Source organism: Trichoderma ghanense, assembly GCF_004382785.1.
Source record: "Trichoderma ghanense strain CCMA-1212 chromosome Unknown scaffold_9, whole genome shotgun sequence".
NCBI lineage: Eukaryota > Fungi > Ascomycota > Sordariomycetes > Hypocreales > Hypocreaceae > Trichoderma > Trichoderma ghanense.
The window spans coordinates 432,250-453,338 of NW_027395672.1; the positions used below are offsets into that span (position 1 = coordinate 432,250).

General features: G+C 56.7%; 10 protein-coding genes across 10 annotated transcripts; 5 read left to right on the top strand and 5 right to left on the bottom strand.

The window, feature by feature from the left end:
- Positions 1-2,101: 2,101 nt before the first annotated feature.
- On the bottom strand, positions 2,102-2,929 carry CCMA1212_007227 (DNA polymerase epsilon subunit C; the record flags this gene model as incomplete). The annotated part of the gene is made up of 1 exon (XM_073704399.1): positions 2,102-2,929. The coding sequence occupies one exon, from the start codon at positions 2,927-2,929 to the stop codon at positions 2,102-2,104; it is 828 nt and encodes a 275-aa protein (XP_073557072.1).
- A 2,309-nt stretch (positions 2,930-5,238) lies between these two features.
- CCMA1212_007228 (Putative steryl acetyl hydrolase mug81) lies at positions 5,239-6,839 on the bottom strand (the record flags this gene model as incomplete). The annotated part of the gene is made up of 4 exons (XM_073704400.1): positions 6,625-6,839; positions 6,290-6,549; positions 6,131-6,209; positions 5,239-6,059 (listed from the first exon to the last, which is right to left on the bottom strand). Exons 1-4 carry the CDS (start codon positions 6,749-6,751, stop codon positions 5,239-5,241), a joined length of 1,287 nt encoding a protein of 428 aa, XP_073557148.1. The 5' UTR covers positions 6,752-6,839.
- Positions 6,840-7,696: 857 nt separating this feature from the next.
- On the top strand, positions 7,697-8,430 carry CCMA1212_007229 (N-acetylglucosamine-induced protein 1; the record flags this gene model as incomplete). The annotated part of the gene is made up of 2 exons (XM_073704401.1): positions 7,697-7,829; positions 7,919-8,430. 2 exons carry the CDS (start codon positions 7,697-7,699, stop codon positions 8,428-8,430), a joined length of 645 nt encoding a protein of 214 aa, XP_073557074.1.
- A 96-nt stretch (positions 8,431-8,526) lies between these two features.
- Positions 8,527-9,015, bottom strand: CCMA1212_007230 (Late endosome and vacuole interface protein 10; the record flags this gene model as incomplete). Its single annotated transcript, XM_073704402.1, has 1 exon — positions 8,527-9,015. One exon carries the CDS (start codon positions 9,013-9,015, stop codon positions 8,527-8,529), a length of 489 nt encoding a protein of 162 aa, XP_073556829.1.
- Positions 9,016-10,101: 1,086 nt separating this feature from the next.
- On the top strand, positions 10,102-12,634 carry CCMA1212_007231 (Protein bimA; the record flags this gene model as incomplete). Its single annotated transcript, XM_073704403.1, has 2 exons — positions 10,102-12,501; positions 12,563-12,634. The coding sequence occupies 2 exons, from the start codon at positions 10,102-10,104 to the stop codon at positions 12,632-12,634; spliced, it is 2,472 nt and encodes an 823-aa protein (XP_073556830.1).
- A 1,866-nt stretch (positions 12,635-14,500) lies between these two features.
- Positions 14,501-14,885, top strand: CCMA1212_007232 (Histone H4; the record flags this gene model as incomplete). The annotated part of the gene is made up of 2 exons (XM_073704404.1): positions 14,501-14,636; positions 14,722-14,885. Coding segments are annotated over 2 exons (300 nt in total), but the record flags the coding sequence as incomplete, so codon positions are not given.
- Positions 14,886-15,217: 332 nt separating this feature from the next.
- CCMA1212_007233 (Transport protein particle 20 kDa subunit) lies at positions 15,218-15,856 on the bottom strand (the record flags this gene model as incomplete). Its single annotated transcript, XM_073704405.1, has 2 exons — positions 15,218-15,524; positions 15,672-15,856. The coding sequence occupies 2 exons, from the start codon at positions 15,854-15,856 to the stop codon at positions 15,218-15,220; spliced, it is 492 nt and encodes a 163-aa protein (XP_073557003.1).
- Positions 15,857-16,264: 408 nt separating this feature from the next.
- CCMA1212_007234 (54S ribosomal protein L31) lies at positions 16,265-16,663 on the top strand (the record flags this gene model as incomplete). Its single annotated transcript, XM_073704406.1, has 2 exons — positions 16,265-16,544; positions 16,611-16,663. 2 exons carry the CDS (start codon positions 16,265-16,267, stop codon positions 16,661-16,663), a joined length of 333 nt encoding a protein of 110 aa, XP_073556828.1.
- Positions 16,664-17,041: 378 nt separating this feature from the next.
- Positions 17,042-17,685, bottom strand: CCMA1212_007235 (Nuclear cap-binding protein subunit 2; the record flags this gene model as incomplete). The annotated part of the gene is made up of 3 exons (XM_073704407.1): positions 17,042-17,393; positions 17,460-17,557; positions 17,620-17,685. The coding sequence occupies 3 exons, from the start codon at positions 17,683-17,685 to the stop codon at positions 17,042-17,044; spliced, it is 516 nt and encodes a 171-aa protein (XP_073557001.1).
- Positions 17,686-18,193: 508 nt separating this feature from the next.
- CCMA1212_007236 (Nucleoporin NUP82) lies at positions 18,194-20,947 on the top strand (the record flags this gene model as incomplete). Its single annotated transcript, XM_073704408.1, has 2 exons — positions 18,194-18,529; positions 18,632-20,947. The coding sequence occupies 2 exons, from the start codon at positions 18,194-18,196 to the stop codon at positions 20,945-20,947; spliced, it is 2,652 nt and encodes an 883-aa protein (XP_073557000.1).
- Positions 20,948-21,089: the final 142 nt, after the last annotated feature.

Here is a 21,089-nt window from a genome sequence, read left to right on the forward strand (position 1 = left end):
GACAATGGGGGGTCAGAGAGGCGGAATTGGCGATCGCGAAGGTCGGTGCCTCATCTAGATGAGGGCTGGAGGCGTTGCAGGATGCAGCCGGTCTCTCATGGCTCTCGAAGCGGGGGACTGCAGACGGAAGCCGGCTTCTCTCGTCTCGTCGCCGGGGCCGCGCATGCAAGTAGAGCGACAGGCAGTGATGAAAGGAACGGACCGGCGCTGCGAGGCTGGTGGAAAATGAGAGTCGAGCGGGCGGAGGAGAGAAGAGAAGGGAGAAGAGCCAGAGACGACGGACGAGGCGGAGACGGTTTGATGGAGTGGAAATCCAAATATTGGCGGCACGTACAGCGAAGTACTTGGTGCAACACAATTGGAGGAGTCGGCGAGTGACCTGGCCTCTTGTACCGCCTTAGTGCCTGACGTTTCTGGCGGCTACCGGTAGCGCGGTTCAATGTTGAGTGCTCACTGCGGAGTACCTCCCGAGTACCTCTTTAGGGGTCTCGACCAAGTAGAACGGCGACACGGTTTCAATTCGCATTCCTAGACGGGCAACATGGGCTTGGAGCCTTTTGGTGGCCCGTATGACGGCCTTAAGCCCGACGTGGTAGGCCGCATGGCGGCAGAGACACAAGAATGTCCGCCGCTGAAGTTTGCGCACCTTTACGGTCCCTTGATCAGGTACTGGTGCTGATTACTACCTGATAACTGGTTCCCGGTCCTCTCGGTCGTCCGTCCGAATCAACAGGTATCTGCGATGCCTACCTGGCAGACGATTTTCGTGATTGAACAGACGTCGAGTCGCGTCGCAATGCGGCAAATAAGCAAGCATCAAGGCATGCAAAACACCCACTGGAAATACCGGAGCCCGGAGTACCTCAGGACCCTCTCTCCGGACTCCTGGCCCGGCTGCCTCTCTCGTCTCCAATCCGTAAGTATGCCACAGCACAAACTGCTGGGTACGAATCAACTACCAATAACCTGATTCTACGTCTCCTCAGCCAGGAGTTGTGTCGCAGCTGCGATTCGCCCTGCCTTGTCTGCCTCTGAAACGTGTTTGCGCAGGGTGCTGTGCCCAAGGCGTCGCACAAACTTGAGCCTGCATGTAATAAGTAAGGCAAATACCCGGTCCTTTGGCCCGCAAACCCCATACAAGTACATACATACATGCCTCCTGCACGTATGTACTCCAGCGCAGACGGAGGATTTTGGTCAGCAGCACCAGAAAAAGAGCTCCAAAGCTGCGGGATGCCCTGAAAGGATCAGTCGTCGCTCACACCCAGAGCTGGAACCCTATCCATTATAGTAGCACATCATACAGCTCACCTCCATCCAATGCAATGCAGCCCATCCCGCCTCAAGCCAACGCACCGCCAAAGAGACGTACACGTGCATAAACAACGGCATTTCGTGGGTCGCACAGGATTTTGATCTGTTAACGTTCGGAAAACTTCTCCAAAGATACCGGGAACAGAATGGACTCCCAAATTGGGCGACGGTGATGGATTCGTGTACGGAATCAAAAAGGACATCGTACTGTGACGCACGGGCAAAAGCTGGTGGGCAATACGGACCGCTGACAGCTCCGTTTTGCCGTCGCTCGCAGCCCTTGTGAAACATGGCGGCAACACCCGTCACATGTCATTGTGCCCGCAATCTTGATCAAACAAAGGGGCAGGTTCTACGTAGTATCGTTATGATGCTCACTAATACTTCGAGGTAGGCAAGACAAAGTGCTGCAAACGTTTGAACTGCGCGGCATCTCTTTTCTTCATCATGAGAATACAGCGAGCATACGAGCTGTCTGGTATCAAGCTATTGAAGAGATACGGCAAACAGTGCTTTGTAGCGGAAAATAGAGAAACAAGAGTACCTATTGAAACAGAGGAAAAGGTGAAATGTTACAGAACCGAGGCACCTCCCGTAGCTTGCCGTGGCCATCCAGAGATAGGGAGAGACCGCCTCGCAGCTACATGGCCGTCTAGATTTCCGCTGCCGCCAATGTGCCCGCCCCCCCAACGCCGTTGTATGATATAACAATATGGTATGTTTTTGTTGCCAGTAAACGCCAGTCACTCCGATCTTCGTACTCGTCGTCATGTGTGTTTGTGTGAGGTCATTGCACCTTCTTCCGACGACCACCTCTGCCTCGCTTCTTGGGCTCCTCCATCTCTTCGTCCGTTTCGCTGTCGCCCTTGGCCTTGGCTTTGCTGCCCTCCTTCTCATTCTCCACGCGGCCAACAATGTCCCGCAGGAAATCCCACTGCTCATCGGCCTCCACCACCTGCTTCAGCATGGACGCCGTCACTCTTTTGGAGCCTTTGTCCTTGGCAACATCTGCGCTCTTTGTGACTAGCTGGATCATAAAGAGCTCCAGAGCCTTACCGACGGCAATGGGCGTCTGTTGGGCCACCTTGCCGACTTCCTCATCGGCCTGCATGATGCGCTTGATGCGGGCTGTGGGGAATTTGGTCCTGACTGGCGACGGCTCGACGGCTGGCGCAGGAGGCGGAGGCACCACTGCCTTTCGCGGCGGCATATCTGCAGACGACGTCGACGGGTGGCTGGGTGCGCGGTTGGGGTCGTGGTACGGCTCGTATCGAGACGACGGTCTCGGGGGCTGCCTGAAGACCCGCTGCTCAAGCCGGTACGGCGCGGGAGGTGCGGCGTTTTGAGCGTCGAAGCTGTGCGCGGGCTGGCGCAGGACGGGCGGGAAGTACTGCTCGTAGACGGGCTGGCTGGTGGGCGTGGGGGGTTGCTGGCGATGGGCGCCGTAGGGAGGGGGAATATAGAGAGAGGAAGCGGTGCTCGGAAAGTCGTTGGCGGGAGGCTGTACTTTATATCCAGCCTGGCCGTGTTGCAGGTGCTCGGCCTGGGTGGGGCTGCCCGACAAAAACGACGACAGGTCCGGCGACCGTGGCGCGTAAGGCGAATCTTCGGCCATTGGATTAGGTTGTTTTTTTTTTCTTCCAGCGGGTGTCTAGCGCTTCTTTAGTGCACCAACCTCGCCTGCTTCAGGGCACTTGGCCGCAAATCAGCCGCCGGACAATGGGGGGGCAGTTGGGTCCAGTGGCAGGCCCGGGATCTCTTTCGACAGGGAACCTCGTCTTCGTTTCCTTTTCCTTTCTCCAAATCCGCTCTCCCCTTGCAGGATCTTTTTTTTTTCTTCAGCGATGACGCTCCTGGGCGCAGTCCGTGAAGGCAGCCGATGTGCAGCTCCGATTCAATGCCAACCGGCCAATCCTCCAATGTTGAGACGATGTCGAGTCACGGGAGCTGAAGCCGATGGCGATTCGTGCCTCTACCGCTGGCGTTGAGCTGATGCGGGACTGATGCACGAATCGCTGGTCGAATGGTTTCCTTTCAAGTCTTTTGCCGTTGTCTTCTCTTTTTCTCGCTTGGCCTTGGTTGCGTCGCCTTGAAGCGGCATGCCTTCATTTGACGATACCAAGCGGACAACGGACGGACAGTCGGACGAGTGGCTGACGGACAGGAGTCGATGTTGACGTAAGGTAAGAATCGATGGAGGCCAGGTTATCTGTATGAGAAGGGTCTTTTATTCGAAGCTAGAAAACTAGCTATTGAGGAGGGAAAGGAGAGCCAGGTCTCAATCGAGGGTCTGAGTCCAGGTCGCCTTTTGTTCCCAGAGCCCCTTCTCTCCTCTCCTCTTCCCCTTCTGTCTCTATGACCCTCTGCTGGGTCTCGTGCTCTCCCTTCCTGCTTGGTGGGAAGGCGCAAGTGGCCAGAACTCAACTCAGGAGCCCTGGCTCGATGCGCTTTATCTCTGCTCTGCAATGAGACGCGCCCGACTTGCTCAGTCAGGTGATGTGATGTTCCGGCAATGCCCAGCCAGGAGACATTGAGCGAGAGATGGAGAGAGATACGCAAGGAAAAGACAGGAGAGGCGGGATACAGTCAAGACGTCGACAGCTAATGAGAAGCTACACCAGGCGCGACGCGGCTCAGAAATGCCACAGACGGCGTTCGGTGACTGAGGGCTCACCGTGGGCCGAATCTGGAAATGGGGGTGGCTGCGATGTTGCCGTTTCGCACGCGACAAGGTGCGTCTGGTTTTGGCGGGCTTGCGTGGAGGGGTCGATTGGCAATGGCAGCGAGGCTCGGAGGGAATGGCCGGCCGTTTATATGCGCATTCAGGGTCCGTTGGCCCATTGAGCCTGAGGTCGGCCAGCCGGGCTAAGGATTCAAGTCACACAAAATCGGGGGGGCCAGACAAGGAGGAGGGGGTGAACCGCCACGAGGAGTCGAGTCGAGCCCGCAAACTGCTTGGAGCACACGGCGAGGGAGGCGGTCGAGGTACCACGACGAACCAACCGGCGCCCGCCCTAAGGCCTCGAGCTACACTGGACTGGTAGCACCAGTTGATGGTCGTGCTGGGAGGGGCGTGTGGCTATGAACTCGAAGCGGTGGGATGGCGGACTGGTTGAGCAGCCTCGAGGCTCGGTCACCACAGCAAGACCATTTCCCTCCTGTTGACGCTTGCGGCGCGGTGGCTTTCACGCCTAGCATCGCATATGGTGTGGCGTTGGATTGCGGCTCCTGGATGACACGCACGTCGAGCCTGGGACACTCCTATTCTTCTCTACCTACATCGCACGCGGTCTTGTGGTCGTCATGCCAGCGGCGCGGTTTTGCGAATCTCTTCATGGCGTGGCGACACGACCTCGGCTTTGGCCAGGCGCCCTTTCAACGGCACATTGCAAGCCTTGCTTACAGACGACGTGCTACGGAGCACATGTACCGGCTGCTTTCAAGAGGTCTCCTGGCACGCAAGGGATGTGCGCATTCTCACCCCCCATTGTCAGGCTCGCATCCCGCCCTGGCCTGTCTTAACGCAACCTCACTTTCGGCAGACGCGTCCAGTCCAGTCCTGAAGTCAGACCCAAGCTGCGTGTGTGACTGGCTGTCACCGAGCTGACGCTAAAGCTGCCTGGAGCTGCCTGGAGATGATGATGCATGCCTATTGTGCATGGAACCCGCACCAGGCACCGAATCGCATCTCTGCCTGCGAGGAACTAAGGTAAGCAGCATTTCATTGCTTCATTCCCGCCCAACGGCAACTTTCAGCCATGCACCTCTCTCCCCTCTTTTCCGTCCCGCGCCCTGGTTGTGTGATGATAAAAAACAGTGAGCTTTAAAAGCTGAGCTCGATTGGAATTGACGAAGCCGAGCCCCAGCGCTCTGGTTCCTGACCTTCCGTGTGTCGAGCCCAATGATTACATTGTTGAACTTGATCTAATCTGACAGCCTCCCGTTCTGCCTTGCTTTGCCTGCCGGTGCCTTGTCGAATCGTTTTCTAATCTCTCCTACGATAGTCCGCAGTCCGTACAGCCGCTTCCTCCTCGTGCTCGACAGGAACAGCGACGCCACGGGCCATGCATGGATCCCTCCGTCAAACCTTCGAGCTTCGATTTCCACCTTGCCGGCGCCTAAACGACTCACAAAGTTCTCAATGTCTGGTGCCAGGACCTCGTCACCGCCGTACGTGATGAAGTAGCCGCGTTCGGGGCTGGCCGCTTTCCACAGCTTGACATCGTCGCATCGTCCGGGCGACGCCATTCCGCCATGGATCATCGTGTCTCCAGCGTACTGGTGTCCATATTTCCAAAGAGTGTTCCTGTTCAAGTAGTCGACGGGAGATAGGAAGTGAAGGCTCGACGCCAGCGTGATCCAAGGTGAGATGAGCATGGCCATTCGCGGTATGGCAAAGTCCGGCCGGAACTCTCCCGGTATCCCCTTCTTCTTCCCTAGCTTGACCCCCATGGCCTGCTGGCTCTGCACCTGGATCCCAACCTCGAGCAGCATGCTCAGGATCAACGTGCCACCGGCAGAGTCTCCAGCGACGCATACCTTGGAGGCATCTTTGGCCACCTCCAAGACGTGCTTGTAGCCCTGGAGCGTCTGGAGAATCTGGGTTGGATAGACCTCATCCGGAACCAGACTGTAATCCAAGGCGAAGATGGCAGGATTTTCATATCCGGCATCAACCAGTAGGCTATGCCATGCCAGAAGGAATTCAAAGTAAAAGTAGCTCGACCCCATGGCAAACCCGCCGCCTGATGATTAGCATCTGTGTGTTAGCGTGCGTCCCGGCAGCTCGTGTAACGTACATGATGACAGTCCTTACCATGAGCGTAATAAATCACAATATCCGGCTCCTCATCGCTATGCTGCTTGATCCAAATGCCATTGACTTTGGCATCTCCCTGTTCACGGAAGCGTTAGCCAAAGCTTCCCACTGACGCAAAGCAGGTCTGATTAGTGTCTCCAGGCGAAGCGTGCGAACCTCTCCAATGGTTTCCTCTTTCCAGTACACCGGAAAGTCGTGATACCCATGCCTCTTCATGCGCCACCTCAGAAAGGGCAGCGCCACATCCTTGGAGAAGAAGACGCGCCCGACGTTGGCGGGGATGCTGGCGAAGGCATATCGCACGCAGCGGATGACAACGTCTTCGAAGATGGTGGAGCCCTTGAGATAGGAGGATTTGTGGGAGGAGTAGCTCCTGCAGTAGCGGTTCCAGAAGAATTGGACGGGGAGGGCGAAGACTATACGGGGATTAACGATGTTAGATGTTGCTCTGGGGGGGTTGAGGTTAGTGAGGAAAGGGGGGGGAAGCATACGGAGAAATGGGATTGTTTGGAGGACGACGAGAGCAGTCGGGAGGAAGCCTGCTTGGCGGAGGAGCTGAGGGGCGAGATAGATGCAGAAAACGACGCAGTCGATGAGGGATACGGGACCGAGGATCATGATGGTGGTGGTGGTGGGATGCTCATATCGGGTTATGGAATGCTGGTTTATGAGGCTGTAGTTCGAGGCATGAGACGAAGGAGCGTGGCTGAAAGGAAGGGACAAGAATATTAGATGAGAAAATTGGAGTGAGATGAACAGAATGGAGAAGATGAAAATAGAGAAGCGCAAAGAAAGGAAATAACCGAATATGGGAAGATAATGTAAAATGAGTTAAGGAAAGTATAAAGAGCGTGGATGAGTGAGTGAGAAGCGTCTGAAGAAGTGGACGTGGAGGAGTCAAAAAAACGGATGACCGGTGCAGTGCAAAGTAATAAAAAGCCCAGCAATCCGAGATTCTAGGCAAAATTCAACAAAACTAAACCACTCGGGACGGGAGCAAGGGGGGCCGCAGATTGCAACAAATCTGGGGTGAAATATTAAGGGTCAGAAAATCCTCCGAGTGGCCTCCCCCACCGCTGCTCGATTAAGAAGGACCCCCGGATTGGTGGTTTTATTGGTTCAAGATAGTATTATGAAGACAGTACTCGTGAGTCGTCTTTTGCGGTGGTTCATGTGCTGATGCTAGGGATGGAGCTTTCGGGAGCTTGATTGGGTAGGTTGTTGGTGGACGTGTGTGGCTTGTTTACTGTGGGAGTAAAGAGTCGAGGCGTCGCCTTTATGATGAAGACATCATCTTTTCCCGCTTCATCTTGGGAACTTGACCGATTTGCGAGTACGAATATGCCAGGTTTCGATATGCTGCGTTACATAATACGAGAGCGGATGGTTCTTTCAAGACTCTCAACAATGCCGTGTCATTGGTCGGTATGGATTCGACCACGCACCCCCTGTCAGGCTGGACGGGACCCTTTTAGGCGCTCACCATCTGTCCGTGGCTTCAGATCAGTCGAATCGAAACGCTTCCGCATCGGACCTCATCGCGGGCAGAGCAGAAGAGATACAATGGGGGATCAGAGCTCCTTGCAGGCCGTGGAGGATGCGCCGTTTCCGTTGACGGAGGTGGACAAGTGGGTGCTTTCGCAGACGGATGAGGAGTTTAAGCTGCACGACTGGGAGGATCTCAGGCATATCATCGGTGTGTGAATCCAGGCTTTGCCTGTGTTATGAAGAGACGCTGGCTGCGTTTAATTCCATCATGGAAACTAACGATGTTTTGCTCACAAGAGACAAATGACCTTGGAATCCTAAAGAGAAAGCCCTCGGATCTCCGCCGCTACATGGCCTGGACCGCAGAGATCAAAGCTCAGTACGGCAGCATGACCCAGTACATCCTCCACCACCGCCTGCCCGAGTCATGGGGCCAACCGCCGTTCACGCCCGAATCCGAGATGCCCTTTGCCGCTGCCTCCGACTACAAGGCCCTGCTCAACGATTGGCCGTATGGGCTGGCGCAAGGAATCACGCACATCGTCGTCTGGTCGCGCACTCCGATCCCAACCGACCCCGACTCGGGCGACCTGACGCCTGAAAGCAGAGCGCGGGTGGAGAGTTTCGTCAAGGAGTACTTTATCGATGCGCTCGGGCCGGGAGGGGAGGATCGGGTGCTGTGGTTCAAGAACTGGGTTGCCCTGCAGAGCGTGCGGACTCTGGAGCATTTCCACGTCATGGTTCGTGATGTCGGTGACGACGTGTTGGAGCGGTGGACAGGAGAGCGGCCTCGACGGAGCGAACAGTGAATTTCTTTTGGATAGACGCTAGACGCCTGATTTGCATCATCCCCAGCCTCTTTAATAGGACAGCCTTGTATAGATCGATATATTCCTCCGTACCATCTATGCAGTCCTTCGCGATCGACGGTTTCCCTGCGGCGCAGCGTTGCCGGCATTGCCTCCATCCTGCATCTGAGCCAGCGCATTCTTGCCCATGCCCAGCAGCCCGTAGCCCATGTACGCGCCGTACGCAGGGACAACAGCGAACAGGATCCAGCCCCAGTTCCCAAACAGGATCACGGCCACGATGGACGCCCACGTCACCCAGACGACGTCGAACATGTACTCCGTCAGGCCTGCGGCGGACAGGTCCTCGCCGGACGTCTTGAGGGCGCCCGTCGCGGCGTCGTACTTGGGCCGGCCGGACGTCTCGAGGATGTATTCGCAGACGAGGCTCGGGACGGACAGGAGGCCGTAGGCGAGGAGGGAGCGGCGTCGGAAGAGGAAGTTGGAGAGGAGGAAGAGGGCGTGGACGATGAGGGTGCCCGTGTGCAGGTTGTTGAGGGATGCCGCGTTGGACTTGGCGCGGTCCTTTTTCGCTTTTTGAGCCATTGTGTGCTGAGTGTTTGGATTCGAACGGGGAATTGCAATGATATGAAGGATTGAGGGTTCGCGAAAGGGCGAGCTTTTGGTGAGATCTGGTTTCTTTTTGACAGCTTCAAGCTTGGCGCGGAAAAGCTGGGGTTTGGAGGGGTGTGGCGCCTTGTTGCGGCGTGGCCTAACGGGTGCATGTTGTCAACGCGGCTCAGCACATGTCGTCACTGGCTAGCGGCTGAACGCCGACCCTTCCAGCGGGCTGCCCGCTGTAACTGCCCACTATGGAGCCCCTCGCTGGGCGGCGGGCGGTCCCCTGTTGCTAGGCAATGGCGGTACGTCGCGCCCTGGGCCAGCCTGAACCACGCCAACAACAATTTGTGACCGTCTGTCTGGCTTGCGCGCCGCGACTCGACCGAAAAGTTGCAACCTCCAACTCCAAACTCCCACGCTCCCTCCCTTCCTCGCGAGCTGCGGCGCGAATCCCGAAATCCGAACTCGAAACCACGACGCTGCTCGCTGCTCGACGCCGAACATCATCCTTTCGGACTGCTGGAGCGCAGAGACGGGCGAATCTGCGTTCTGTTCAGGAGCCTGTTCATCCTTGTTCCCTTTGCCGGAGCGCCGCCTCAGCCTTTATATTCACGCTCGCTACGATCCGCCATTCCATTCCACCCGCGGCACCTTTTCTTGTCCATTTGTCTCGCGACGGCTAGACTCTCCCAGCGCTCTTGTATTTATTGCGTCGCCATAGTGAACCGAGGACGAGAGGCTGCAGATTGACGGGTGGAGCGCTCACAGCTGTGCATGTGCCGTGCCTCACCACCATCGTCGGCTGCCTGGACCCGAACTTCTCCATCTTGCGCCTACTGGCCTCCTCTGTTTCGCAAGGTACAACTCATACTATACCTACGAGGCATATATTCTCTCCTCTGCCAACATATTCCCCGACTCTCTGCCGCCGCACGACCTGTCCGAACAGTTGCACGGCCCGGCGCTGCCCCTCGTCATCTTGGGTTCTCCGAAGCCGACCAGCGTCTCATGGCCCAGGTACATCGGTGACGAACTTTCTAGTCTTCCACGACTCTTACAACCACCGCCAGGATGGCGCCAAATCCGACCGCTGTCGGAAGCCTCCTGGGACAGGTAGTCCACTATCACCTCGACAACGGCTCCTACGACAGTGCCCTCTTCTTCGCCGAACGATACGCCGCGCAAGATCCCCAATCCAGCGACGCCGCCCACCTCTTGTCGCTATGCCATCTGCGACTCGGCGACTACCGATCCGCCTACGATGTCAGCCAGCCGCTGGGATGTCACGGCGTGAACTTGGGCTGCAGCTGGGTCTTTGCCCAGGCATGCCTGGCCCTGGGGCGGTTTACGGACGGCATCTCAGCTCTGGATAAGGCCAAGAGCTTGTGGTGGCAGATGAACACCATGGGCAAACACAGCGCGACTACTCGATCGGCAGCCCCCGACTGCCCTGCGGTCCTCTGCCTGCTGGGCAAGCTCTACCGCGGCTACGACGACAAGAAGCGAGCCATCAACTACTTCGAGGAGGCGCTGAAGCAGAATGCTTTTTATTGGGACGCTTTCAAGGCTCTCTGTGACATGGGCGTCGTACTCCGAGTGCCAAACATCTTCCAGGCCAGCGACGGCTTACTGCAGAACCTCGGTCAAGGCCTGACTGCGTCAGTAAACGTCGAGCTGAGCCAGAGCACTGCTACCCTGGCCTCGTTTGAGCATGCACCTCAGAAGAAGCCGGCCCCAAGGTCCATGACGGTCGACTCAGGGGTTGATATCTTTGGCGTTACCTTTTCTGCCGGCAATATGACTCCGATGACCGAGAATGTTCTGGCGAATTCGGAGAGCGACTTCATTTCCAAGATGCACAAGGCGAAGCTAAGGTTCACGAGCTCGAACAACAACAATCACCAGCACGAGATGGAAGGCCTAGAGACTCCGACTGGGCCGCCCACGGAGGCGATGATGTCCCGGTCTAACAACCTGCAGGAACCGCCCCATGCGCAGACGAGGAGGACCCGAAACGTGGACCAGACGCTCGAGCCGCAGCCGCGAACGAACCATCGGGTGGGATCGAGAAGAAACGCCGCCACACGAGAGAAGAGCAACAGCCAGGAACAGGCGCTGGAGCCCATCTCAGATGCCCCCAGCGCTCCGACCGGAAACTCGCGATCCAGTGTCATTCCGACAATCGATAGGAAACGAACGCACACTGGCTATCCGGTGTCACGGTCGGCCAACGCGGAGGAACATGCGACCAGACGGAGCACCCGCATAAAGTCGTCGGCAAAGTCCAACTCGGCAACCCCCGCTACCGGAGGAGCCCCTGTTGCACGAGAGCTGAAGAAGGCTAGACCCCCTGCCTCTCGGCCTGTCCGGCCGGCCTCCGGTGGCTCCGGCGTTCCGAGGGCTGTTAGTGGAAGCCGAAAACCTCTGGAGGACCACAACGGAGACGGGGGATACGGAGAGGTAGCCAAGGTCCAGGAGGCCGCGCCTCTGCCGGTTCCCAAGGTTGCAGAGCCTGACACGGCAAGGCTCGAAGCGGCATTGAATTGGGTAATGGATTTGATGAGAAAGCTAGGGAGCGGATACTACTCAATGGCCCAGTTCCAGTGTCAACAAGCTGTGCACGAATTGGGTTTGCTGCCCCCGGCTCATCAAAACTCGCCCTGGGTTTTGGCCCTGATGGGACGGGCTCACTACGAGCAGGCTTTATACGCTGATGCCGAGAAGTACTTTCGGAGGATGCGGGAACAGGCCCCTTCACGTATAGAAGATATGGAGGTATACTCGACCGTTCTCTGGCATCTGAAGCGGGAGGCGGAGCTCTCCTTCTTGGCGCACGAACTCGTCGACGCCGCATGGCACTCCCCGCAGGCGTGGTGCGCCCTGGGGAATGCGTGGTCTCTGGCGCGCGACCCCGAGCAGGCCCTCAAGTGCTTCAAAAGGGCCACGCAACTGGACCCCAAGTTTGCGTACGGTTTCACGCTGCAGGGCCACGAGCATGTCACCAACGAGGAATACGACAAGGCCCTTACCGCGTACCGACAGGCCATTTCGGCGGACAAGAGGCACTACAACGCCTACTATGGCATCGGGAGGGTTCAGCAACGCCTGGGCGCATACGACAAGGCCCTCACGCACTTCAACGCCGCGCATCGCATCAACCCCAACAATGCGGTGCTGGTGACGTGTATCGGGACGGCACTCGAGAAGCAGAAGCAAATCATACCCGCCCTGGCAGCGTATCGCAAAGCAGTTGAGCTTGCCCCTGGCGCGGCCTCCACGAGGTACAAGAAGGCGCGAGCCCTCCTCGCAGTTGGTAACCTCGAGGAGGCACAGCAAGAGCTTGTCATTCTGAAGAACTTGGCCCCGGATGAGGGCACGGTGCATTTCCTGCTTGCGACGTTGTATAGGAGTATGAACGAGAGGCAGGAGGCTGTTCGCCACTTTACGATTGCTTTGGCATTGGATCCAAAGGTAAGGAAACTCACGTTGAATCATGCTCTCTTTCTTTCCTTTCTAACATTGCTTGTTCTAGGCTGGTCCGCAGATTAAGGAGGCGATTGAGAGTTTTGAGGACGATATACCAATGGACGACTCACTGATTTGATGACGCTCATGAGTATTTCCTTTTTGTTTTTGGGAGAGGCATCTGATAACAGGGGCTGATGGTGGCCTCTACGTGTAATATGAAAAATAGGGGATTTGGTGTTCTTTCTCTTCCTTTGCTCTGTTCTGTTCAACAGAAGAAAGGCTTCTCCGAGAAGCCCGAGGGTATATGCTTCGAAGGCTTGTCCCGGCTCACGAGAAGGCTAGAAAAGAGGGTATGCAAACTTGGGGCGGCCAGTGGTAAAGAAAAATTGGGAAAGGGGCTCGGCAGGGTGAATGATGACGAGGGGAACACAAGGCGCGGCAAGTCTTCTCTTTTTCCAGGCATGGCATTGGCGTTTTTGGGGGCGCAACAAGGAGGGCGGCGGCGGGCTCCTTGGTGAAAGCTACTACTACTACTACTACAACTTTGGTTCTTTGGCTCGGAGAATAAGGGGCGTCGAATCGCTTGAGAGAGAGAGAGAGAGAGAGCAGAAGATGGTTTGTCTTTCTTGCTCTGTGTATTGCATAACCTTTTTTTTTTTTTTACTATTGTATAAATGTGGAATGGGAGAGGGGAGAATGGGGTGTTGTGTTTTCTTGGTTGCATACCACTTGGACGTTATTGGTACGGATGATGACATTGCGGCTTGTGAGTGTGGTGTTGTGAGGTTGAGTGATGTGGATGGAGACCTAGTACTTACATGCCTATTAGGGAGGAGTGCTCAGTGCTTCTCTACCTATTACCTGGGTTGACTACTTCTTACACGCTGTTTCTAAGAAAGGTATCGTTGTCAACCTAAGAAGGATGCTATGATTCAAGAAAGAGTGTCGTGTATTGTATGCGCACCTGGGCTTCATTACGGTCTATGTGCATCACCTTGTGTAGGAGTTGGCAGGGCGTGCTATAGCCTGGAAGGGAGTGAGAACGCCTCTGCTTTTCTTTTCTTCGGGGCAGTTCTCGTGCGCTCTCGAAGGAAATGGCTGCCTTTTTGCTGATACAGGATTGGGCACTTTTGTTAGCAGTGGACTCTATGCTACCAGTTCGTTTGACTCGAGACGGACCAAGCCAGCAGCACCGTTTGCTTCGTTTGTTGTTTGATGCGAGTTCCTGTGAAGGACCCCTAACCGAGGTTTTCCCGACTGAGCTCCATAGCCAACGGCGGCTCAAGCAAACCGGGAAAAAAAGGGCGCCCCACCACGCTTCAAGTCGCGTTTGTCGCATTCCGCCCTTCCGAGCCCAGAAATGGAGCAAGTCCTGGCAGCCTAGAAAAATACGGGCAGCGCGCCTGCTCTCTGAGAAACCAACCAGCGGGTGGGGTGGAAAACACACCACCAGCGCGGTAACAAACGGTACTTCCGCACGTGCCGCCAAAAAGCTCAAGGCAAGTCCCTTCCCACCAAACAGAAAAAAATCGAACCGCCCACCCCACTCCAAAAGAGGCATAGAAGCACAATCAGCAAAAAATAAATGCCAATGCCTGAAAAATAGCGGGAAGAAAGGCTACTGATTTGGCGCTGATTCCCTGCGCGTATTTATTGCCCGCCCCCCCGCATCGGAAACAGCCACTTTTCGCTCTCGCAACCTCGTTTTCTTGCCTCTGCTGCATACACGTCATTCTCTCGGTGACGCGTCTTGTTTCCTCAAGCTTGATATCCCACTTTACGTTAAACTCACATCCATCATGACTGGACGTAAGTATCTCTTCTTCATCTGTCTGTTTCTGAATTCATGTCGTGTTTTGTCGACGGGGAGGTGCTGTGCTGGGGATGCGCCGTGCAGCAAAATGCATCCCCGTCGACATAAGAACGCGTGTGGCTGAAACTGGCGATGGCTTCACACAAGAAGTTTGATGTACGATGATGCTAACCATCTCGGCCTGCAGGTGGAAAGGGTGGCAAGGGCCTCGGCAAGGGCGGTGCCAAGCGTCACCGCAAGATTCTTCGTGACAACATCCAGGGCATTACCAAGCCTGCTATCCGACGTCTCGCCCGTCGTGGTGGTGTCAAGCGTATCTCTGCCAGTAAGACTCCCCTCCCCCCAATCACCATACATCATCAACCATCACTACGAACAAGAGCATCAGCTAACGCGTTTTTGTCATCAAGTGATCTACGAGGAGACCCGCGGCGTTCTCAAGTCCTTCCTCGAGGGTGTCATCCGCGACGCCGTCACCTACACCGAGCACGCCAAGCGCAAGACCGTCACCTCGCTCGACGTCGTCTACGCTCTTAAGCGACAGGGCCGCACCCTCTACGGTTTCGGTGGTTAAATCTGGAATTCGCATCTTGGGGGTTCTTTCGTATGCTGCTGCTACGCGCGCGTTCTTAAGGGGGCGGGTTTGTGGAGCTGGGGTTTATCTGTGCAAAAAACATGGACTCTTCTGTACTTTCGATCGATTGGCGTTGGGGGGAAACTGGGATTATGAGGAGGCGTCATGGTAGACGACCTTGTTAAACGAGAATACCACATGAATACAACTACGATAATCATTCCGTGAGTGCGTCTGCACCAGTCTCAGTTGGGGTCAATGTGCCTTTCGGTGATGGTATCAAACATGGACTTGTCATTTCATCATTCATTATTATATGTGTCCCAGATAGTCTATAAGTATTTCCGTCCAGCAGCTGCTACCCTCGCTCTGAAAATGGGGCTCCGAACCTCCATGTTGGCCTTGTAGAACGGGTTCATGATGGCCTTGACCCAGTTGTCGTACACCTCGGTAAAGAACATCTTGATGGCCTCCTCGGTGGCCGGGCTCGTCGGGTTGGCGCCAATAGCGGTCGACGATCGGGACGAGGCCGTCGAGGTCGGGGTCGTGGGCTGATGCAGCAGCAGGAACTTGACGTTGCCGCCGGTGACGAAGCACGAGATGTAGTTGTTGAAGAACTTGTCGATGCACTTGAGGTACCTGCGATTTTGCGGATCGTCCTCCGTCAGCCTCGTCCGCTTTCTTGTCAAACTAGGGTATTCTCGCGATAGCGCTATGCGCCCATGACGGACGACCAGACGGCGCGCATCACGGGAGTGGGATGGGCAGGACGTAGGCGAAACTCACATCTGGCCATGCGACCACTGCACCTCCTCGGCAATGTCGAGGCTCGAGTGCAGGATGAACTGGTTCAGGTGGCGCACCTGCTCGGTGAAGCGGGACTGGCCATCGCCGCCCTGCTTGGAGGTGCCGAACTCGTACTCGAACAGCGGGTTGTCCTGGGTGCCGACGATGGCGAAGTAGTAGCTCATTGTGCCGCTGCCGCGCCCAGCATGCGGGCAAGTTGCTGGGGTGGAGTGGGGGTTATACGGAGAGCTTTTGGTTGAATGATCTGTCCCTGTGTCTGTATCTTTGATGCGCGCAAGATCCCAGCTGGGGGGACCTGTTAGCAAGTGGGATTGGAGCTGGAGTTCTGGTGGAGGGACATCAAAGGGTGTGTGCGAAAGTGGCATGGCGCATCGTTGTTCCGTCCGGGATGCACGCCCCTACTAGGCCAGTATCCCCCATCCCTGGGGTCCGGAGGGGCCAATCCGGTTGCGAGAAAGCGAACTCCGGCGAAAAGCTACCGAAATCCCGCCTCAAGTTTGCAACTTCTTTGCGCATCACGCAGGAAAAAAAAAAAAAGGGCCCAAACAAAACAACACAAAACCGACATCACAATGTTTGGTCCTTTCCGCGCCACGAACCCGCTGTCGGGCGGCCTCTTGTGGAAGATTCCCTGGCGCCTGTCGAGGTTCCAGAAGAGGCGGCACAGGCTGCGGCTGCGGGCCGTGGACAGCGTGGTTGCGACGCTGGACGCCGCGCTGGCGAAGAAGGGACAGACGCTCGAGGCGATTGAGAGGTGGAAGGCGGAGATGCCGGTCGAGGAGGAGATGCTGCCCAAGGACAAGTACACCATGTTTGATCGGAAGGAGAAGAAGTACCGCAAGGGCATTCACAGTATGTGCTTGGCGCCATGTGTCTTGTCGTTCTGGGGGGGTTTTCGAGCTGACGATGAATTTGCAGAATTGCCAAAGTGGACAAGAGTTTCGCAGCGAGTCAATCCTCCTGGATATTGATGTGGGATCTGATGCGACACGATTATACAACGAGCGAATTGCGATTAATCCTGGGGAACGAGGTCTGGCATGACGGAGACGAACCATATATTGTACAACAAAACCTTGCAACACGGCGCAATACCTTAGAGACGTGTGTATGGGGAGAAATACGGACAGGAGGAAACATGTACTGCAACGGAAATTGCCTGTATGAATACCCGAATGGTTGGCTGAACACGGACGGCGCCTGGATCGACATGAGATGCAAGTCTGCGCTGAATCCAGATCTATTCCCGTAAAAGGTATCATTCCAAGTATAAAGATATCAAAAAAAAAAAAAAAAAAAAAAGAGCAAAGCAACTCCTTAAGAAGCATCGTCATTCCCCAGCATCGTCCTCAATCATCGTAGTTCCTTCCCCTCTCCGACTGCAGCGCTCTGCCTATACCTCCTCTGCCCTCGTCAAAGTCCTCCCGATACTCGTCCCGCACCTGGCCGCCCGACTTGCCTCGGCCGTACTGTCTGCCCTCCTCAAAGCCCGGGTCCAGGTCCGTGCGGATGATGCGCTCGTCGAGCTTTGTGCCGCCAATGTACTTCATGCAGTCGAGGGCGTCCTGGTGGGTGTAGTACTCGACGAAGCAGAAGCCGCAGGGGGTCTTGTTGAAGCGGTCGAGGCCCATGATGATGCGCTTGATTTCGCCGCACTTGGAGAAGAGCTCGTAGACTTGCTCTTCTGTGGTGTAGAAGGAGCTGCGAAAGGATCACGTTAGGACATGCGTCGAGGAAGAGGACATCGATGGAGGAGGTTGGACGTACAGGTTGCCGACGTAGAGCGTCGTCGCGTTGGCGAGGGGATCGGTGGCGGGTTCGGCTGCGTCATCTCCGTTGTCGTCTCGGTCGCGTCTGCGCTTGTTCTGGAAACTCGTGAGTGATTGTTCCGTGATTGTGATGCAAGATATATTCCTGCTTGACGCACCCTGCTGAGATAGTACGCACTCGGCCTATCGAGGCGCTCTACGGTGCTTCGAACCTCGGGACGCATCACGACTATGTCTGTGAGGTCCAGTCTGGGGAGTGGAAAGTAAATAGGAGGCAGAGAAAAAGCCTGGCAACCGGAGAATCTGCTGATGCTGGAATAATCGAGGGCAAGACGCCGCGGAAGAATCCAATTGATGCTGTGATTGACAATGGAAAGCTTCAAGCTCAAGCGCAAGTCCAGCAACGAAAAAGAAGCAGCCGATGCAAGGCACCTGTAGAAACAGCGCTAGCCGGATCTCATAGGCGGGTTGCAGCGATTGCGGGTGGAGCCTCGGCCACCTGGACAACGCGCTAGAGCTGCTGCTGGTTCAATCAATGCTTTTCGCTGGACGTCCATCAGCCGCGCTTTTTTGCAAGTTCGAAGCTTTTTGATTCTTCGACCCGGCAACGACGCCGCTCTCCTTGAGCCCGTCAGACAAACACCAGCTCCGACTCTCGATCTCTCTGCTTATTAACGAAAGGCGAAAGAGGAGAGAGAGGGCCAGCAGCGCGCAGGCCCAACAGACGCAGCCATGCCCAAGGTCAAGTGCTACTCGGCCGCCTGGCTGTCGAAAAACGCCCCCGGCAACCAGCTCTTCGAGCCCTCGGCCGAGTCTCTTCGCTCACGGGCGCTGTCGCCGGGCAAGAAGAAGCAGGCCCCCGGCCCCAGGAGGACGATTGCCCGGCGCGGGACCGAGGTGTTTGTGGCCGTGGGCAAGGAGATCCGCTGGGGCGACCTGGTCTACCTCAAGGAAGAATGGACGGAGAAGCAGTCGCGGCGGAGGAGCTCCAGCGTGCGCATCAAGCGCGAGGACGAGACGCTGCAGTCGATCGATACGGATGCCACTGACACGCCGGGTGGATGGAGGGTAAGTTGATGGCTGCCAGGAGAGTACGGGAGCGGATGAAGGGCGAGGAGAGGGAGGAGCATCTAGCCTTTGTAAACTATGGTCCGCTAACCAGCAATACAGATACTCAAGGTCCCCGTGGCCGACGACATCCGGCAGCTCATCATCTCGCCCAACACCAACCTGCTGGCCATTCTCACCACACACACCGTCCACATCTGTGCCCTGCCCGACTCATCCCACCTCACGAGCGACGACACCAGCCCGCTGAGGCCCAAAACATACACACTCGGGCCCACGACCCACGTCACTTCCCGGGCTGCCATTGTGTCTGCCCTGTGGCATCCTCTTGGAGTTAACGGCTCTTGCATTGTGACTGTCACGGCTGACGCAACCGTTCGCCTCTGGGAGCTCTCAACGCAGGACCGCTGGTCGTTTGACTCTCCGACGACCTCCATCGACCTGAAGAAGCTGGCGGATGGAACCACCGTGGACCAGGACTTTTCCGCGTCGGTGTCGGCCACGAGCAAGGCCTTCTCGCCCGACGAGTTTGAGATGGAGGTGGCAGCGGCAAGCTTCGCGACCAAGGGCTCCGGCGGCTGGGACCCAATGACGCTGTGGATCGCCATGCGCGAAGGCGATGTGTATGCCCTGAGTCCGCTTCTTCCCCAGCGATGGGCACCGCCGCCGACGCTCATCCCCTCTCTTTCGGTGTCCATCGTTACCGCCGTGGCTGCCATCGAGGACGACCCCAGCGTGGACGACAAGGACAAGCTTCTGGCCCAGCAGCAGCTTCAGTGGATGGGCGAGATTGACTCGCAGGAGCCCCAGATCGTGGAATCCGTCATCCCAGGAGAACCCGCGCTCGAGGTCTACACGAGGCCTTCGCGGCCGGGCGCCATTCCTCGTCTCCAAGGGCCTTTTGACTTGCAGGCGGACCCGGAAACGGGAGATGATTTGGACAGCTCCATCACGGACATCCTAGTGATTGGGAAGAAGACGGACACGGAAGACCTGATGCTGGGCGAGGAAGACGAGCTGGACTTTGACAACGGGGATCAGGAAGGCCTCTCGCTCACCGTCATATGCCTGCTGTCCACGAGCGGCCAGGTCCGCATCTACCTCGACACCGACGGAGTGCAAGCTCAGTGGCTGCCTCCCAAGAGCAAAAGCAGGCTCAGTCGTGCACTGGCGGCCGAGATGGAACCGCCTTCTCTTCTGGCCTTCCAAGCCATCGACACCATGACCCCGGTGGAAGTCAACGAAGGCAGCTGGCCGGTTTTTAGCACCGACGTCATGTCGCGATACAACTTCTTTGTCACCCACCACGCGGCCATCACGTTCATCTCACTCACCCCGTGGATCTTTAGGCTTGAGAGCGAGCTGCGGGGCGAGTTTGAAGCGGGCACGGACTTTCGTCTCGGTCTCTTGGCCAACTCGCAATCTACCAGGGACAGAGTCTATGCACAGCAGGCAGCAGATGTCGGAATCCCGCTGGCAGCCTGCGTAGCCATCCGCGATCCCGATCTCGGCTACTTCCTTCTCTCAGCGACCCCTTACGAGCCCATTGCGCTGACTTTTGAGACGCCCGACGACGAGCCAGTGACGGTTCAACAGGACAGCCCCGTTCACGAGCGGGAAGTCAGCATGGCACCCCTGGACTTTTACGAGCCGCGACCAGTGTACTATCCTCCACATACCTTTAGCGAATCATCCGCCCTGCCAGAGCTGCTGGAGCGTCTCCGCACGTCTCGCCACAAGACCATCGTCAACCAGGAGGTGAAGCTCAGCCCGCTGACGCTGGCCATCTTCACCGACGCACACAAGGTCCTCAGCGAGGAGACGTACCGGCTGGGCGTGGCGGCAGCCGAGGTCTTTCGTCGATGCGAACTGTTACAAGCAGAGCTCCGGCAGCAGGTCAGGAAGGCAAACGAGGTCAAGGGCAAGATTGACACCATCAACGGATCCCACCGGGAGAACAACGAGCCGGACAATGCAATGTACGAAAGGCGGATCAACGAGGCCAAGGAGCGGCAGGAGAAGCTGACGAAGCGGATGGAGGATCTCCGGAAGATGGTCAGCAAGGCGACATGGCGTGACCTGAGCGCCAAGGAGCGAGCGTTTGTGGAAGAGGTCAAGGCGATGGAGGCTAGCGTGTCTGGGCCTCCTCCGGGGGCTGAGGGCGGGTCGAGGAACCAGGCGAAACAGGTGTGGAGGCGGCTGGAGGAGGTCAAGAGGCTGCAGGCAGAGCTGGTGGCCGAGGCCGAGGCCCTGAAGAACGCGAGTGGCCGCCAGTCCCCGGCCAGCGTGGAGCAGCTGCGCATCCCACAAGACATACGACGCAGCAAGCTGCAGCAGGTGCAAGGACTGCTGTCCCGCGAGTCTGCGCTAGTCGAGGCCGTCACGTCGCGGCTGGAGCGGCTGCAGGCCAGCATCTGAGGTCACCCCTGACTCTTGTATGCAGACGTGGGACGTTGGGAAGTGTGTGGGAGGTTGGTACTTGGGAAGGCCAAAATCGGTATAAACTGGCCAAGGCGGGAAACATGGCGAGTTTGCCAAGTAGGGATGTGCTATTAATGAG